Consider the following 19,943-nt stretch of genomic DNA (forward strand, 5'->3'; position numbering starts at 1 on the left):
TTGTGAAAACCCAAGGATAGTAGAAAGTCTCCCAACCGCGTGAACCACGTGCGAAGAGTTTGCTTTAACCCATACAACAATTGATTCAATTTGCAAACATAAGAGGGATGACGGGCGTCAATAAAACCCACTGGCTGTTTCATATAAACTTTCTCATGTAAAATGCCATTGAGAAAAGCATTAACGACGTCAAGTTGACGAATGTGCCGATGATAGGAAACAACAAGAGAGAGGATAGCCCTGATAGTAGTAGGTTTTACTATCCAATTAAAGGTCTCATCATAGTCCAAGCTTGCTTCTTGAGTGTACTCTTTTACAACAAGGCAGGCCTTGAAGTGCTCAACAGACCCGTCGGGTTTATGCTTGATCTTGTAAACCCATCGATTTCCAACATTCTTATTTGAGGGTGGTGGGACCAAGGAACCAAAGTTCAAGTATTGTCATTGAGGAGGGCTTTGAATTCGTCGGCCATGGCAACAACCCATTTGGCGTCTTTAGAACCTGTGTATAACATGTGGGTTTTGTCTCAGAAAGTGGGCTAACAGTGAGGGCATACCGAGGATTGGGCAGAAATACCCCTTTCTTAGCACGGGTTGCCATGGGATGAGTTGATTCACGGGCGGTGGATGGTACTGCAATTATGTTAGTAGTAGAGGAAGGCCCATCAATAACGAGTGAAGAAGATTGTAGAGGTGCTAATGAAGTAGGGCTCAAATCAGAAGCACTTGACCCATTATTATTTATAATAAAAGGAGGAGCATCATAGGGGACCAAGTTAGATAGATGAATTTGACCCAATATGAGTGGAAGAGCAAGGAATAATGGTAGTGGGGCCCATACTAGAATAAGTTTGACCAGCATTTGTAGGAGAAGATGCCGATGGGCCAATTGGGTCCCAAGTTGAAGAATGCAGCCCATTATTCCTAGAAGTGCGTGGATACAGAACCAGAGGTGCCCCTGTAACCAAATATGGTCCAGGTGGACGAGTATCATATATTCATATGTAGTAGTGGTAGAAGAAGCCCGCTCAGCATTGGGGAAAGGTTTTTCATTAAAAATTACATTACGGGAAATGTAAATCCAATTAGTTTTGAAATCCAGCCCTTGTGTTGATGAATGTAAGGGCATGATTTACAATGTAAAATACCAGTGTCCACAAATAAAGAACGCAAAGGACTGAACTCGGAACTGCCATCAGTTTGAAATATCTTGATTTTATTATCGAATAAATTCTCAACATTGTTCTTGAATGCAACAAATAAAGTGGAAACTTCAGATTGAGACCCCATAGGAAAAATCCATATAAGTTTGAACTGAGGGACAAGGGGCAAGTCCCCAAACATCAAAGTAGATCATCTCCAAAGGTGCCTTAGCTACTGTATTACTAGGAAAGGACAGAAGTCTGGCTCTTGCCTAAAGGACAAACATGACAAAAAGTAACATCTTTACTACGGACTGGTAAATTGGTGACGAGAAATAACATGCTTGGTAACACGTGGGCTAGGATGTTCAAGGCAAGTCTGTTCGCCAACACAAGTGCAACAGCTCCGGAGGTGGGAGAAGAGGTACCATAGTAACATCTTTACTACGGACTGGTAAATTGGTGACGAGAAATAACATGCTTGGTAACACGTGGGCTAGGATGTTCAAGGCAAGTCTGTTCGCCAACACAAGTGCAACAGCTCCGGAGGTGGGAGAAGAGGTACCATCAACCCAGAGTTCATAGAGAAAAAGAAACTTCCCTGTCAAATTGTCCTTTAGGCAAAAGCCATGAGAATCAAAAAGAAATGTAACATTATTATCTCTGCAAAATTGGCTAACAGATAATATGTGGGATCCATAAGATATTTTGCAATAAGAATGAGCCAGAATGAGAATGAATCACGGAAGACCCAATGTTAGAAATCTGCAATCCTGTTCCGTCACCAATAACAATTTGATCATCACTAGAATATTCATTGGAAATCTGTGGTCAGGTAATCGGTAGCCCCAAAATCAGGGTACGGATTCAAATCCCTACGTGAACCAGTAGAAGTTGTATGGGTTGTGCCACCAAGCTTCTGCGGACTACGTCCCATTAGATCCAAGTATCGACGACACGTTGCAGCTGTGTGACCAACGTATCCACACAACTGACAAGTAATAGAGTAATCTTTGCTTCGTTTTCCAGTGGCCTGACTAGAACTAGAAGAATTGTTGTGCCGGTTATAGTCACCATTACGTGGCTGATAATTGGTGGGGTTGCCATTATGATTACGAGGTGCACCATTAGACTTTTGTTGGGGGAAGCCTAAGTTGGTGTCCCGAGTCTTATTGGCCAAATTGGCTGATCCTACATCAATAACACGAGAGGAGGTATGGTGTTCTAGTCTTTTGTCGTAAGTGAGAAGAAGACTGAACTTTTGTAAGAGTAAGTGCGTCCAATCGGATAGTAACAGAAAGAACAAAATTGTCATACTCAACTAGTGATCTGCCCAAGAGATAATGGAGCAGATCTGTATTAGAGATGAGATAATTTGAAGCAGCCAATGAATCTGCAAGCCCTTTGACTGTGTGAATATAATATGCAACTGAGAGCTCCCCTTTCTTAATGTTGGCAAGTTCCAACTTAAGATCGTGAACTCGAGATTGGCTTGTGGAGGAGAAAAGACGGTACAATGTGTCCCAGAGAGCTTTGGCACTAGTGCAACCAACCACCAATGACTCAATCTGAGTCTCAATACTGATAGAGTTTCTATCCCAACACTTGCCATGGTTGATAATGACAGAGAGGAAAAAATTAGGGATACACCCGGTGCTCTGATACCATAAACGGTTTTGGATAAAAATGAATTCAGCCTTAGAAAGTCTGCGGCTGATTCTATTTGTATTTATAATGATTCTGTTTACATGATAAAGGGGTAAGCACAGCAATTTGAAAATTTAAAAGGAGGTTACAACAAAATATACTTATCAAAGAAAGCTGATGTGGCTATCTATGAAAATCTGGACTCTGAAGCATGAGTTGCGTGAGGTCCTTACCTCTAACATTATGACCATGTAAAATGACCCTACTTGATTCCTTGCTTGAATCTATTAGGCTTTAATGACAACTTTTGTTCCTTACTTTACCCATGTATGGCTTTGAATTCCATGTGTGTTATCATCAAGGGTTGAGGCAAGACTGGCCATTATCTCCTTACTATCATTTATCTGGAATTTCTGGCCACTTCTAAGGTAAATGTCGAGGGTTTTAAATTCCCTCAATCTCACTTGGGAATTAATCATCTGCTTTTCACGTATGAACTTTTATTTGGGAAAGCAAATCTATAAGAGGTGATCAACAATTTGAAAGTTATCATTCACCAATTTTGTAACTAGCTGGGTCAGATTGTCAATTTTAAGAAATCATCAATGGTTTTTAGTAGAAATACAACCCCTGCAATTGAGTAATTATGAACTATTTGGGTGTTATATATATATATAGATATATATATATATGCAACTATTTGGGGCAAACCCTGAAGAAGAGATGTATTTATCTGAAGGCGTGGAATTCCTTCATGATGGAGCATTCCTTGGAGGACAGGCTAGTATGTATTTTCGTATGGAAATGTTTATAGGTGCTCTGGCGGTCTTGACTTTCATGACTCATCGCTCTTCACATATTGATCCCACGTACCAGCTTTTCCATAAAGAAGAGGAAACTATAGATCTGTTAAGGGATAATATCCTCTTCGAGAAGTTTATCCTAACAATTCACTGAATGCGAGTACAGGTGCCAATTGGACTGGATTAGGTCCAACCGGATTCAGTCCAATTTGATTCCATTATAAATGGACCAGGTCCAATCCAATGAATATTTTGGACTAATTTGGGCTGGTCCAATTTGTTGTAGAAATATACAAGAAAATAGATTTAAATGACACACAAAATGAAAGTAAAATAGAAATAAAGAGAAACAAGTACAGAGAATATACACAGATTTATGTGGTTCAGCTTATAGCCTACGTCAAGAGGTGAAAGAAGAACAGAAATCCACTATGAAATTGGTAATGGAGAAGAAATACAGAATTGTATTCTCATAGAAAACCCTAAGCCCTAAATACACCTAATGTCTCACTCGTTTATTAGAAGACTCAACCCTAGGTATAAGAGAGAAAATCCCTGAAATATATAACACTTCGTATTCTGTTTGGACCTATAAGATGAATATGGGTCGTGTCCATACCACCACGGGGGCTGCACCCCCGCTAGGCCCAAGCCTTATGCATCCACCACAAACCATTATGAAAATTTGCCTTTGGATTTTTCTCAAATTAATTCGGAACATATTTATGAAGTGGGTGGGCACAAGATAACATAATTTAATATCAAAACTGCCCAATACGTTCAAATTCATTTTGATTTAGATTGATTTCGACCTAAACCCAGTCCATTGACACCTATATTCTTATCTCATCTAGTACCTAAAATAATCAGACGAACATGAAACTCCTAGCAAACTTAAGACATCACTTACAAGACCAATAAAAAAGCGGACAGCCACATCCCCAGAGCGTACTACTTTATACTGCATCCAAGACTGGAGGTGGTTTGAGTTGCTCGGCATCAATAATCAAATCCATATCTTTAGAGACAGGCAAGCCATTAGCCAAGGCAGACAAGATCTGTAAGCCACCTCCCACTTTTACTCAACTAACCAACCATCGTTCATGTTTCTGCAATGATAGAAATAGTGTCAAAAGGGTGGGAATCACTACTATTAGAATTGAAAATTCCTAATGTATACACCTAACTTATTCAATATTTGTTACAACTTATGAGTAAAATGATCCATGCCTCCCTATATGCAAAAGATGCTTCATGCCTCCCATTCACAGTCATATGGAATTCCTCTGCTCCAACCCACAGTGCGGCAGTAAATGGATTTCCTTCAACAAACGGGAAGTTAAAAGTCATGTGTGTACTTTCCCCGGAAGTATTAGTGTTACCACTGGATTGACTGCCGTTGAGGTTCTCTTTCAATACAGTTCCCACAACTTGTTCATTGCAAGAAATGAGTCCAACTATAATACATCTGTGGAAATACATTAGAAAACTAAATCCAAACTGACATGTACAAATATAAAGTAAGAAATGTATCCAAATGGATAGGAGGCTCTCACCTTAATCCCACCTACCGAATAATATCCAAGCATTGGGTCGAAGGCTTCTTTCTTTCCTACCGTTCCTCTTGAGGGTAAAGAAAAAGGGATTTCTATGGGAGAGAAAGAGAGGAGGAGGAAAAGATGAGTAAAGAGAACATACAGAAAAGAAATGAGGGAAAAAAGAGAGAAATGAGAGAGGAAGAATGAACAGAGGAACCACGTTTTTCCTTGTGAGAAAGTGAAAGCCGTTCAATTCACCCGGGAGAGAAAAGAGAGGAAGAAGAAAGAGAGAGAGAGTTTTTGTGTTGTGAAGAGTCTTCCAGAGAGTTTCATGTTGTGTGCTCAATGGTGTTTGAGCGCCAAAACTTAAATTAGCGACTACTTTCTAAAGTAATCCAATCAGTCTGCCTTCTTTGATATAATACAGAGGCGTTTTTTCCGACAGCCTCTAGCCAGGTGCCTCTAAACACAGGAATTCTAGTAGTGATAAAAGGTGATAAGGAATTTCGGGAAAGAGAAAAAGGTGGGCTGCTGTACATAAAAATCTAGCTTACCTGTAAAATTGCCTCAACTTCTCTTAGAATCCCAACACAATAATGTTCACGAGAATAATGATTACACCAACCTCAATTTGAATCAACATAATGTTCACCATCACTCTTCTCATGGAACCCATATGTCAGTCACATGAACGATGATGAGCAGGAATTCCTTGTTATAGTCACTTAAATTAATTCATGGCTTAGGAGGATTATGAAAATCTCAATTTTGTGTCCAACGATCGTTATAACAAATGGGAGCAAGATTCATGAAAATCTCAATTTTGTTTGCACTACAATTTCATTTCAACTCTCACGCATTTGCCTTAGTGCAAATCAAATTGCATTGCAAACAAACAGAGATTACAAGATAATAAATCCATAGAAGAAGGAAAGGCACTGAAGTACAATTAATTTAACTTTAATATTACTAGAACTCAAACTTTGATTTGTTTCTCATATATGACATCCCGCCCTGTCAAAATATTCTATTCTAAAATTCTTGAAACAAAACCTAAACTATCTAGGTAACAACTTGAAAAAGTAAAAAAAAAAAGGAAAACATGATATACCTAACAACTGTTTGGTAATTAATAGAAAAAAAAGTTAAAAATCTCTAACAGACAGCTTCAACTGCTAGTCTCTTGGTGATATTCCCGCCACAATTGGGAGCTCCAAGAGCATTCTTCGACACTTCAATAGAACAGCTCTCCTTTCCAACACATGCCTACGAAAGAACAAGAACAAAATCAAAAATAAATATGCTCTGATAGTGAAAAAGAAAAGCAAATAGAGAGATCATAGTGAGAGAGAGGGAGAGGGAGAGAGAGAGAAATTACATTTTGAACAGTAGACAGAATATCTTTGGCATCACAACTTCCTTTGACAAAAGATCCACAAGTGCCCTGTGGGTCACCAAAGCTAGCAAATCGAATTTCTGAAATGGTCTGACCACTCTGGCATGAGAGCTCCAATGTCTTTCCCTCTTGTACAGTGGCACAAGCTGAACCAACAGTAACAGTCTGGAAGTTCACAAGGTAAGGACTGCCACCCATCTCTTCAAACAATGTCAATGTGTTCTCGTCATCCCGAAGAAAAGATCGAGGGACATGGTACCTAATAACATTTGCACAACTTAGTAAGACTTCTGGCTCCTCTAAACATCAAAATACAAGAAAGACATTCTTCTTACCATCTCTGAGATGGATGACCACAATTAGTCACACATTTAGAATCACTATATGGTCCACGATAGTCACATGTGTTGCTGCAACCATCCTGTTGAGAAAGAAAAGTTGGCCAGTAGCGTCCAATGCTTTTTCCATTCACCCAAGCATGGCCCTTACCCAAACCTTGCAAATCCACCACAACTGGGTCTGTTCCTAGAGGAGGCTTGAAGGTTGTCTGAAAATAAAACAATTCAAGAATTAGAACGTGTGATTTCTAAAACTACAGAAAACAAATTATGGCAGGAAAATATACCTTGTACCAAGTCATCATCCTGTTTGTGGGAAGATTTTCCGATTTCCATTCCGAATCATGGCTTAAATCTTCATTGTAAAGTTGCTTCTCCTCACCATTCAACCCAACCTTAAATGTCCACTTGTTTGAAGACAAATCTTTAACTATCTCCGCACCAGTTTTCTTTCCAATCAAGGCAACAGGACCAAGTATTCCAGTTGGTGTCAGGTCGTACATGGCACCATAATTCTAGTTACCAATATCGGATAAAAGAAACAAACAAGAAGAACAAGTTAGTGTTCGAGCTTAGGAAATATGAAATTGTGAGGATGCATGGAACGATGATCAGTTGTAAATATATATACACCTTTAATCCAACAGTGGCACTAAGCAATGAAATTTGATTCCTGCCAGGTTTCAACTTAATCATTTTCTCAAAAGCAAAGACAAAGCCTCCATGTTCGGCCCACTGGGAACCTAAAAATGGTAAATCAAAAATTGAGTGAAAAGAAAAACAAGAAAAACAGTTATCATACTTCTTTCTAAGATATCTATATATCTCGATCGAAGTAGACTTTCAAATTACCTACCAATATGGTTGCCATTAACATAAGCATGAAGCACATGCCCAGTAGTATTTACTAGGAGAGTCAAATCAGTGCCCCAAATAGGATCCTTTTCATCCATGTTTACACTGTAGTAACACAGACATGAATCATAAATCTCTTCAACAGAAACAATGAATGAAATGTTCATGTACGTAACTCTGCAAGTTACAAACTATTACCTAGTCATGTACCACAAATAATCACTTGCGTCATTAGTTACAAACTTTTGTTCCATGAGGTGTGAGGCAACCATTGGACCCTTGCCCTCAAGAGCTGTCTCTGTAATTTGTTCCGGCCTCCATAGCCATTTGAGGCTCATAGGCTGATCTTCAGCAGCATTCACCTTCTTTACCATCACTGAGGTCTGAGCACTAATCTGAAAATACAATAAATATAATATTTTAATACTCTTTATTGCAATAACTTAATCCATATTTTTCCATATGGAATATAAAGATACGGATCCTCACCTTAGCAGTATTGTAGACCTCTTTCTTGCAATCAGGGAGAATACCAACAGACCAAGCAGGAATTGTATATTGCCTGCCTTGAAAGGTGATGGTAGCATCAGTAGTAGTGTTTGCATTACTCAAGAAGCAGCTTGATGTTTCATTTGTAGCGTAAATTGTTGCCTAAAAATCATTAAGAACTCAGGTTTACATTTAATTGTTCAATCCAGTCCATGTTTTTAAGTTTTAAGAGTAGAAAATTTCATAATAACTCACCCCAACAGAGTTTCCAAAATCAGTATGGGAAACATCTCCATGGGTAAGCACCTTCTCAATTGATTTCAGCACAAGATGAAGCTCCTTCAAATGCCCCCACTTTGGTTGATTGAGATTACCTGTAGAGTTTCTAATAACTTAGGTCCATATCAAATGGCATGACTGATTAAAGTTAAAGACAACGATCCTTTTCTTTTCCTACTTGATTCTACCAAATCAATGTGAGCTTAGTTAAATTTAAATTTATACCATATTCGTCAAGGGGTGCATCATAATCATAAGTTGTTGCGATGTAAGGACCTCCTGCTGTCCGGCCAAAGTTGGTGCCACCATGATACTGTAAACAAAAGAAAAAAGTTGTATAATGAACCAGGAAGAATAGCGTAGAAAATAGAAGCATCAAAAGGAACAGTTACAAACCATGTAATAATTCTGGAAAATTCCACCAGTTTGGAAGAAACGTGCAACTGCGTAGGCCACATCCTCAGCAGTTCTATGTGGGTCTGCACCTCCCCAATTCTTGAACCTAAAACAGCACTATAATCCTCAGTAACTCTTAACAAACACAAAGAAAAGCTAACAATTTGGTTTACAAAATAGAAAGAAAAACTCACCAGCCAGTCCAATTTTCAGTCCACATCTTAGGGCTATTGGGGTTGTTTGGAGTGAATGAATCACAGTACCAACCATTGCATGTGTTGATCTAATTAAAAAATATAATATAATAATAACTTATTAAGTATCAATCTTAATTAACTATTTAAAGAAATAACAAAATAAACATTTATTTAATTTAAAAGCTTTACCATTGGCTTAGGAGCATCAGATTGTTGACACATAACCCAGGGAACGCCAATGCCTAGAGATTCCGCCATGTTTGCACACCAATTGATATAAGTTTTTCCAGCGTCACCATATGGTCCCATGACGTTGCCATATTCATTCTCAATCTATTATACATAAATAAAAATTTAAAACAAAACTAAATTTGATTGTTCATACTATACTAATTAAATTATCTTGTAATGCAATATAAAACTGAAGAAGTAAATTAATAGTTTGGCAAACCTGAGCAATGATAATAGGCCCTCCTTGTGAGGCAAATAGGTTCTCTTGCTTTATCATGTCAACTATCAAGGTTGTAAAATTTTTCATCTCATTCTAAATAAAATAAAAACAAACAAATATAAAATAAAAAAAATTAGTTGACTGAGAAAATAAAAATAAAAAAGAAAAGGAGAAAAATAAAAATCTCTAAAAAAAGTTACCATGTAGACAGGATTATCAGTTCTAAGTTCTTGAATTCCCGGCAAATTATGCAACCAAACAGGAAATCCGCTGAAAATAAACAGACGAATATTAACAAACTTGACGAATAAATAGATAAATAATGTAAACTATTGGAATACAAAAAGGAGGAGAAAAAATAAAGCCTACCCATAATTCCATTCAGCACAGACATAAGGTCCAATACGGAGAACAGCATATAATCCGGCTTCTTGGACAGTTTTGAGGAACCTAATAATATCCAAATTGCCCGAAAAGTCATACTGAAAAAGAAACAAAAAATAAAAGTCAGAAATATCTTGTATAAAATAAATTTGACGTGAAAAAACAAAGATTTACTAGTAAGTCTGAGAACCTGGCGACGACGAGGTTCGTGGACATTCCAGAAAACATAAGTCTCTATTGCATCAAGCCCACCTTCCTTTGCTTTTCTTATTAAATCCGGCCACATCTGCATTACCCATAAACAGTTAATAACATCGATTGAAAAATAAACTAAGTGATTCTTTGATTCAAATTGGTTCTTTGTTCAAATATCTACCATTTATACATTCAAAAAATAAAAATAAAAGCTTATCCGATAAGGATTTTAGTAAAAAAAATTCTTTGCTTTGCTTCTTTCAAAGATATGCTACAATCACGTCAAAACATCCAACAAGAAACTATGATTTTGATATATATAATATAATCTCGCTAATAACATAAATTATTTTCATTACGAAAAAACTATACCCCTGGAGTGCTGCGAGGATAGTGAATTGATCCAGAGATCAAAACCCTCCTTTCTCCATTAATCTTAATTGCTCTCCCATCGTATGTAACTTCAGTTGCCAAAGAACCCAAGCAAAAACAAACGAAAACTAATCCTGCAGTAAGTAGCTGAAGAGCTCGCAAACCATCCATTGTCATTCTCTTTCAATGCAAGAGCAGAAAAAAACTCACTCATCTACGAATAGTGTCTGCATGCAACGAAGCCACATTTATAACCAACGAAAATGTTCATTAGAAGCCAACATCTAGTTATTCACCCTTATCCGAATATCTTCTTAATCTCTCACTGATCTTATCCCTTCGAAAAATTGTTACACCCTTCCATCTCCTCGACTGATCTTATCCCTTCGAAAAGTTGTTATACGGTTACACCCTTCCATCTCCTCGACTAATCTTATCCCTTCGAAAAGTTGTTACACTCTTATATCTCCTCCGAAAAGTTGTTGCACTCTTATATCTCCTCGAAGTAAGCTGATAGAGTGAAAGGGAGTGAAAGGCATTAAAGCTCTATGTCACGGTAGCTCAAAAATTGGAAGTAGTATAGGGTTTTCCAAGTTACCCGTTTGTAGCCTGTCGACCTTCCTTACCATCCCTAGGATTCTTCAGTCAAGAGTTGTAAAACTCGGCTGGAAAAGTAGAACTGCTTTTCTCTCCGGGTCAACGGGTCAGCAGTTCAATTATCTGGTCACTGGGTCAAGCCGTAATGTCACACTTTAAAATAAAATTTTAAATATTTAAATAATACAAAAATCGGTAAAGATGGGTCAACTGTTCAACCATTTGGGTCAATGGATCATCAACCAAAACGAGGATTTGTAAATGGGTCTAAATGAGTCTCCGCTCAATAACAGGTTGAGGACCCACTGACCCAAAAGGGAATTCACTTGCGATTGGTTGTTACGTATCCTAACCAATATTGGCCAATGAACAGTTCCGATGGATCAACCGATTAATCGTTTACAATACTTCAATTTTACCCTATTTTTGTACTATTTTTTCTTTCTACACTACTTCAAGCTTCAAGCATGTTTCAACTGAGCTTGCAACTGATTTGGTGGAATTTTTGAAATTTTGCATAAGTCTTGACCTCTAGGGTTCAATATGATAAGTACATAGAATCCAAAATTCTAAATCTGATGACACCAAGATCAATCAAATTCAACACCCTTTACCTTTCATCTTATGACCTAAACCCAAAATTGATTTCAATCATCTGATCAAGGTCACTTTGATCATTAATCTCATCTCACATCAAGATAGAAATCAAACACCATAGGTACGTAGAGTTTGAATTCCAAATTCAACAACACCCAAGTCCAACACTCAAAGTTAGAACTGATTCCAATCATCTAGTGGTGGTCATTTCAACCCTAAAACATATATCACCTTAAGTTCAAAATCTAATATTATAGGTATGTAAAGCCCAAAATTCCAAATCCAATGACACTAAGGTGACGTTTAGTAAATCTGAAGTATGAAGTCTGAAAAGCGAAAAAACATCTGAAAGTATAAAAACATTCAACCCAATACCAAAAAATTTGCTGGAGTTTATAATTGCACTATCACCAAAACATTCAACCCAATACCAAAAAAAAAAAAAGACTAATGAAAAAATACCATCACAATTTAAAAAAAAAAAAAGAAAAACCCTACTGATTGGCCAAGAAAAAGCAAATACTAAGTCAATAGCATACTCTTAAAAGAATGTTAAAGAATAGTTCCAACAATTCGTTATCCGATAAAAGGGCTTGAACTCTAAGTTTTCCATCCACACAAACTATATTTAACGCTTAAATCTCTCACTTTCTAAAAATTATTTTTTTTTTTTTCAAATTTGTCCTCTTCTCTACCACTAATGTGACGTGACAGTGGGAAAATTCAATGAAATGAAGAATTGACAATCATTTTGGAATGCAGAAAAATTCCGCCAATACTGGACAGTATTGTGAGGGATAGAGTAAAAGCGGAAACAAAAGGTTAAAACCCACTTTATTTTGGATTTAGGGATTTGCCATTACATTTCGTAATTACATTTCATGAAATTAATTCTACACAAAATGAACTATCAGCCAAGAACTTTTCTGTTCACGTAATATTAGTATATTACGTGAAAAATCACTTTAATTTCTAATTCCAAATACATGGTTTTGTGAAATTTGATGTCAACGTCCTAATGAAAGATATATAATCTTGGCAATTTGTTATTTCATTATTGAAATAGAATAGTTTAATTTCTATGCTTTGGAAGAAATGTTCACAGTCATCGAGTATTTGCTTGTTGCCCATGACCCACCACCTTCAACCATTTGCTTTGGAAGAAATGTTCACAAGTGTCATATGTAAACTTATGTATGTATTTCCAATAGAAATTAGTTGATCTGCTTCAGTTATTTAAGGGTTTGAGCAAATCTATCAAGATGTACATCAGCAAGCCTGATTATTATGAACAGGGTGATGAATCCGGCTTTCCAATTCCAACCAGGCCCAAAGCTGTCGGAACCCTTTCTCGGCAACAAATCCAGAGAAAATAGTTTGCTTTTAATTTCTTGGAGTCAAGGCAGATAATTTGATCGGTTTGATTTAGGTTGGACCAATAATCAAAATTCACTATATAGACACCCCATTTTTGTGCCATTTTCTCTTCTACAATGCTTCAAGTTTTGACATGTTTCAACTAAGCTTTTAATTGACCTAGGGACATTTTTAAAACTTTATAAAAGTCTGAACCTCTAAGAATACCATAGGTACATAGAGTTCAAAATTCCAAATCTGATGACACTAAGATCAACTAAAATTCAAATACCATTTACACTATCTTAAAACCTACATCCAGAATTGACTTTGATCATCCAATCAAGGTCATTTTGATCCTTAATTTTATCTAACATCAAGATAGAAAGCGAACACCAAAGGTATGTAGAGTCCAAAATTTGAAATCTAACAACACCAAATTAACACAAATCGACACCCAAAGCCGAAATTGGTTCTGATCTTATACCCCTGCCAAGGCAATCTCCATAAGATTGTTAACAAGTCTAGTTTGGGTTGGGACCAAATAGAATTGGAATTGACCTGACATGAAATACTAAGGACTCGAAACTGAATCAGACCCAATAAGGTCTATAATTTTTAGATCCAAAACCTGACTAATATGTTCTTGGGACAATCAAGCCTAACCCTATAAACCCAATTATAATAAATATATATATATATATATATATATATATATATATATATATACATGTTTAATATATATTAAATATTATATCTATATATATTATGTATATAGCCCAGGTCAAGCCTGAATCAGTCCAGGAGTGGGTGGAACTGGTTCCGAACCAACAATAATTGGGACATTATATTAGGACTCAAAACTGATCCATCAGTCCTTGTTCTTGGAAGCAGAACTGGCCCAATCACTTCGGGTCCATCGGGTCCGTCAGGTTAGACCCATCCCATTGACAAACCTAATCTCCATCCCCATCTCCATTGCCATCCCTACGTCTAGGTTGTATAATCCCATAGAGCAACAAGTTTTAAGCCCAACAAGTCCTAATATTTTTTTTCTCATGCATCACATAGGGCCCGCTAGTAATAAAAATGCAGAACAAAAGAAATTAACAAAATGGGATTGACACTTCTTAGAATCCCGAACTAGAGTTTGCCATCTCCCTTTCCCTATTGGATTATGTGCAATTTGGAGTTTGGACAAAAAGTTGTTTCTAGAATACTCACTTTTATCCACTTTGATGTTATCCAATCTGAGGTGTTCTAAATCGATGACACAATCAGATGGTCCTGTCAATTGGACGAGGCCGGGGTGGATGGACGAAGCCACGTACTAAGATCTGGAACCAAGGGAAAGGTCAAAGGCCCGAGGAGCAGTTCCCCAAGTAGGTACTCCGACGCTTAAGTCAGTTGAGTAGAGAAAGGTATAATCGGGCTTAGCAGGTTGAAATAATGTTGGTTCAGGCAAACAAGAAAGTGTAAAGTGGTATTCGAAGAGTGTTCTTCCAAAAGTTCCTTACCTCGAGCGGAGAGTACCTATTTATAATTGGGTGTCTGTGTCCCGAATGGATAGGGATTTCGAGGTTGTTGAGATGAGGGCATCCACTATGATCTTCAAGAGGTTTCCTCTTCCTCGACGGAGTTCGCTTCCTTTTTTTCGTGTAGAACACTCCTTCTTAGTCATGCTCTTTCGTTGCGTACGGCATCGATGTGATCTAAGAAGGGGGCAACCATAGAAATTGCCACGTGGCATTCTTGGCTAACTCAACCATCACCAGAACACACATTTCCCTACTCAACTTGTCAATTCAAAGTTAGAGTTTTGTGTTTGTATTTTCTTATTCCCAATTTTGTTGTTAAAATTATTTTATTTGACAAGACCAATGCTTCCATAGACAAAATAGAGTTGACAAGACCGGTTCTCCCATAGACAAAATAGAGGTGTCCCTTCATTTGTTTGGTAGGGTAGTTTAGTAGAAACTACTGTATAGTTCAACACCACTTTAATTTGAGGCAGTAAGATTCTCTCTCTTGCAAATTGGATTTCAGTAATATTTATCACCAACATTGTTCATCCATTGTCTTGGTCCTTCACCAGCAACACTACTTACCCAATGGTGTAGTAGCATATGCCATAGTGGCAAGCACATGATAATAATGTTCCTATGCCTTCCACTAGGGTAAATTAAATTCACTTAAAGATGAACTTGAAGTATAGGAAGATGAAGATAGAAAAATACAGAAATACCCTCAATAGTTGTTTACTGTTGCGGGGTTTTTTTTTTTCATTATATCTCTACATAATTATTGTAACAACTATAAAATGGTTAGATTTCATAGGTCAGGTCGTGTCGTACCGAGTCATGGACCAGAAACCCTTGGCCCTGCTTGGCCATCACTATAGTTGGCGGATTGACCCGTCACTATAGCTACAGGTTGTGTTGGCCCATAAGCGGCCTAGCCCATATACACCTTTAAGTAAGTAAAAGTGAAGTTAGAATTTTATATTGTGTATCATAATGCCTTAATGCCTTAATGGTAATAAGAGCATTTTGGTAACTTTGGTATCTGCACTACCGAAAAGGTGCACCATTTTTCAAAACAATAGGAAAAGTTTTTGTTTCAATTAGAACACAAGGGAGGCTTGTAGTATTGTCAAAAATCATAGGGGGTTTATATAATTTTTACATTTTAATATTATTAACTCACATGGAATCAATAGAAAATATAATGGGAAAACTATTCTATTTGATGTAAGGATATATTTGAAGGATAAAATCATGCTTGTGGCTATTTCTAATGTCTATTCTATGTCCCAACAATTAGAAATGAATATTTTTGCCAAACTAGTGGCTAATTATAAGCTGATTTGCCAAACTAGTGGGTAAGTAGTAACTTTTAAATAATTAACAATTATTTATATTTTTATATACTATTTTTAAAATTTTTTTTGCTATATAAAAATAACAATAATTAATTTCAACTATGACTCATCATCAAACCAATGAGACTGACCAAACTAACCAACCCGACCCAACTTGACCTGATTTGATCAGTTTTCTAGTATTTTTGGTTGGATTCTATTCAATAATTTCCTAACCCAACCTGGTCTGGTTCAGTTGCGATTTGGTCATTTGTAAACAAACCAAAATTGAATTAACCCAACCATGGATATATATTAATACTTTATATTTGAAATATAATTTTTAATACTAGAAAGTGGGAAAATTCCCATATTTCATAGTCTAAATATTTTATATTATAAATTTATTTTTTAATAATACCATTGTAATTACAAAATATGTAATGTTATATAATAAATTTTAAATAAATAAAAATATAATAACAAAAAAATTGAAATATTTTAAATTTTATTTAATTATTTTAAAAGATAACTATTTTAAATAATGAAAATATTTCACATAAATAATGAAACTATTTCACATAAATGTTGAAAATATAATAACTAACCCAACCATGGATATATATTAATATTTTATGTTTGAAATATAATTTTTTAATATGAGAATGGGAAACTTCCCATATTTCATAGTCTAAAATATTTTATATTATAATTTTTTAATAATACAATTGTATTTTTTAAATTTAATTTTAATTTATTAAGTTTAAATCTTTTGACGCAGTTGAGCAAACTTAAAATCATCCCAAACCAATAAAACCCGAGTTGGCCAATTTCCATTAATGGTTGGTTGGTTTTGGGTGACCATATCTCCCTAACTCGACCAAATTGCTTGGTTAACAAAATAGCATGTAATCGAATTGAACCAACCTTTAAAGACTCATAATTCAAGCTAAATTAGTAGTCCAATCTCTAATAAATAATAGTAGTTTAATCTCCACTAATAATTTAATCTTTAATAAATATTAATCAATAAATTATAACAAAAATACATAATTACTAAAAAATTATAACAAAAATACAATAAATACAACTATAAAATAAATTAAATTTAAAAAAGTTCAATAACAATATTTTAATCTCCATCAATTATTGAAAATTTTATATTCAATAAAAAAATAGATTTATACATAAATTTATAAATATTTTAAATTTATATAATTTTTATAATATTTAAATAATTATTAAAATTTTTAATTCAAACTTTTTTTTTATATAGAACTAGATGAAAAGTGGAGGAGAAGATAAATAGGAATTAGAGATCATCATAGATAATTTAGGAGAAATTAAGGGACAGTGGTGCCACGTGGCTAATAAGTTGTAGGTAATATACAAGTTATAGCTTAAAATTTTGAAAAGCAACAAGGAAAAGCCATAAACCCAAAGACGAAAACTTTAATCTTTTTCCTTTTTCGGAGAAATGGGTAATGGATTAAAATAAACAAAAAGATTTACAAAACCATGTTCAAACAGAAATTGAACATGGGGAAAGAAACTCAAAATCTGACTACATTTCTAATATAGATGCAAAAAGAATTCTGTGATTAAAAAAAGATATATAAGCTATATATATCCTTTAGCTATCCATGCATTGCAGTCCATGAATAAATTCTTCCCCATAAATTTTTTAGGATTGTATCCTCTGTATTGCACTTGTTTTCAAAGATTCTCCTATTTCTTTCCAACCAAATACACCAAATTACTGTTGCCGGGATCGCATCCCACAAAACTTTCCCTTTTGGATAGACCCCTAAGCTGCCAACACTCCAACAATGAGATTAGATCTTTTGGCAAATAGAAGCCAACTTCAAATAGCCCCAAGGATTTTCCCCATATCATACTAGCAAGTTTGCAATGAATGAATAGATGTTTTATGTTTAAAACACAGAATAAGACAAGAATCTGAAAAATACTTAAACCACGGGCATCATCATAGAAGTAAACAATCTCTAGTTGAAGGAATGTCAAGATTATTGATCCATTGCATCCTTCATAAAACAATCTCATAGTACTAGTCAGCTTGTGAAGAAAATTTGTAGACAATTTGTAATGTGAAGCAAATAAAAAGATGCAGGTCCAAGCTTCCACCTTGGGAATTTTATTTTTTTGAAGGATAGAAGAAAAAAATTTATTAAAAAGAAAAAGATTAGGCATTGGATGTCAAGGAGACATTCCAGATTGAGCTACAGCTAGACAATCTGAAAAGTTTCTTCATTACATGGTTGTAATTCCAGAATACCCCAAAAATTCTCTATCAAATCCTCCCTTCTAACTTGATCAAACTCCGGCAGAACCCACAGCAGAAACTATTAGTTCCAAACTTTTTGCCTTGTTTTCAAATGTTCTTCTATTCCTTTCAGCCCACAGTGACCAGCAAACTGCAAAAGGAATACAGCTCCACATAATTCTGGCTTTTTTGCTGCCACTGATTTTCGGCCAACTAGAGAAAATCTCAGCAGGAGATGATGGCTGGAAGACAGACTTTCCAAAAAAGGAGTAGAAATTCCAGATGAAAGTTGCCATTTTGCACGAATAGAACAGATGGAATACTATCTCCTCATCCATTTTGCACAAATAGCAGAAACTTGGAAGGAAAAGGCCTCTTTTTTTCAAGTGATCTGTGATTAAAATGCTGTCGAGGGCAACCAGCCAAGCAAATGCCTCCACTCTTGGTGGCACTGGATTCCCCCACACTCCTTTCAAGCTAGCAGAAACCTGATTGTCTCTTACCAAAGCCAAGTAAAAGGATTTCACAGAAAATCTGCCATCCTTACATCAATGAAGCACAATTAAGCTTCCAGTTTAGGGTTCATGTGTCAATTACCCAGTAGTTGAGATGGTCACTTGACCACCCTCCGAAAAAAAGAGGCATGGGATCAAACCCACCTATGGAACTTCAGGCTCTCTGTGGTATGGTTAGCGGGCCTCACATGTGCCCTGTCCCTACCCCTTGGTCCCCTGTCATGTGTACTATGTAATACCCAAAAATATAAAAAAATAAAAAAATAAAAAGCTTATGGTTTATTATAGTGAACACTTGCACAAGGTTGTAGCTTAGGTAACTCCTAGATAGTCTATAGCAATTCAAGTTTAATAACTTCAACAATTACAAGGATAGAGACAATGCTTCTTGTAATACATACTAAAATGAGAAAGAATACTGAATCTTTTTCAATGGATTGAAACAATCAAGTGAATCCAATTGCTTATAGAATGGATCTAAAACAGAACCAGAATCACTGCAAACATGATGATCAAGTATAAGTACTATTACCCAATGCGGGTCTTAAAAATCTGGGGGATTGGGTCATCAATTATGAGTTCCAAATTATTTTTGGTAAAAGAGTTCCAGTTTCAGAAACATAAAAAATATGAAACACAATAATCCGAGTTTGTCAAGTACATAAGTCATTCGCTTTACAAAATTCTGGCTAAGAAAGTTTTCAGGTAAATATCTAATTCTTCAGAACCCATCGTCGCTTCATCAGAATTGTCCATTGCTTAATTTTGGTGATGTTTGCATGTATATGGACTCTACTGGTACTTCCATTTAAGGATACAATAAACACATAGGAATCAGGTGTTTTACAAAGGAACCATGGATTCGGTGATCCCACCTTCAACAGCTCAGAAAAACTAATTCCATATTCGTAAAGTAGCCATGGAGCTAGTGATTTACAAATTTCTGCTTAAGTATCCTAGAAGAAAGAAAAAATATGGCAAAGAATGGTTGGATAAATCATTAATCGTATCCTACCACTCCACCGATCAGAATTCTTCTCTATTATTCAACTAATGATGCATATATGTAGATGGACTTTGTCGATACCTCTGTTTCAAGTTACAGAAACCCATCTTAAATAAGCCAAGATACTGAACCTAATTCTACAGAGTTCAACAGCAAGAGGATACATTTCCGTATCCCTCATTTCCATATTCTACAAAGGCGTCTCTTCGGAGGCATCCAATAAAATATACCACAAAGGCACCAAGGG

The 19,943-nt window shown here is 35.9% G+C and overlaps 1 protein-coding gene across 1 annotated transcript; it reads right to left on the minus strand.

Moving 5' to 3' along the window:
• Positions 1-2,337: 2,337 nt before the first annotated feature.
• Positions 2,338-10,683, minus strand: LOC148852196 (beta-galactosidase 15-like). Its single transcript, XM_088945749.1, has 20 exons — positions 10,482-10,683; positions 10,105-10,200; positions 9,900-10,012; positions 9,731-9,800; positions 9,531-9,623; positions 9,269-9,412; positions 9,077-9,165; positions 8,883-8,988; positions 8,712-8,799; positions 8,463-8,581; positions 8,208-8,369; positions 7,917-8,113; positions 7,720-7,823; positions 7,497-7,606; positions 7,151-7,378; positions 6,861-7,072; positions 6,508-6,784; positions 6,294-6,395; positions 4,822-5,091; positions 2,338-2,799 (listed from the first exon to the last, which is right to left on the minus strand). The coding sequence occupies exons 1-20, from the start codon at positions 10,656-10,658 to the stop codon at positions 2,338-2,340; spliced, it is 3,219 nt and encodes a 1,072-aa protein (XP_088801875.1). The 5' UTR covers positions 10,659-10,683.
• Positions 10,684-19,943: the final 9,260 nt, after the last annotated feature.

The sequence above is a fragment of the Nelumbo lutea genome, chromosome 5 (assembly GCF_056320005.1).
Source record: "Nelumbo lutea isolate HS-2025 chromosome 5, American lotus-T2T, whole genome shotgun sequence".
Taxonomy (NCBI): Eukaryota; Viridiplantae; Streptophyta; class Magnoliopsida; order Proteales; family Nelumbonaceae; genus Nelumbo; species Nelumbo lutea.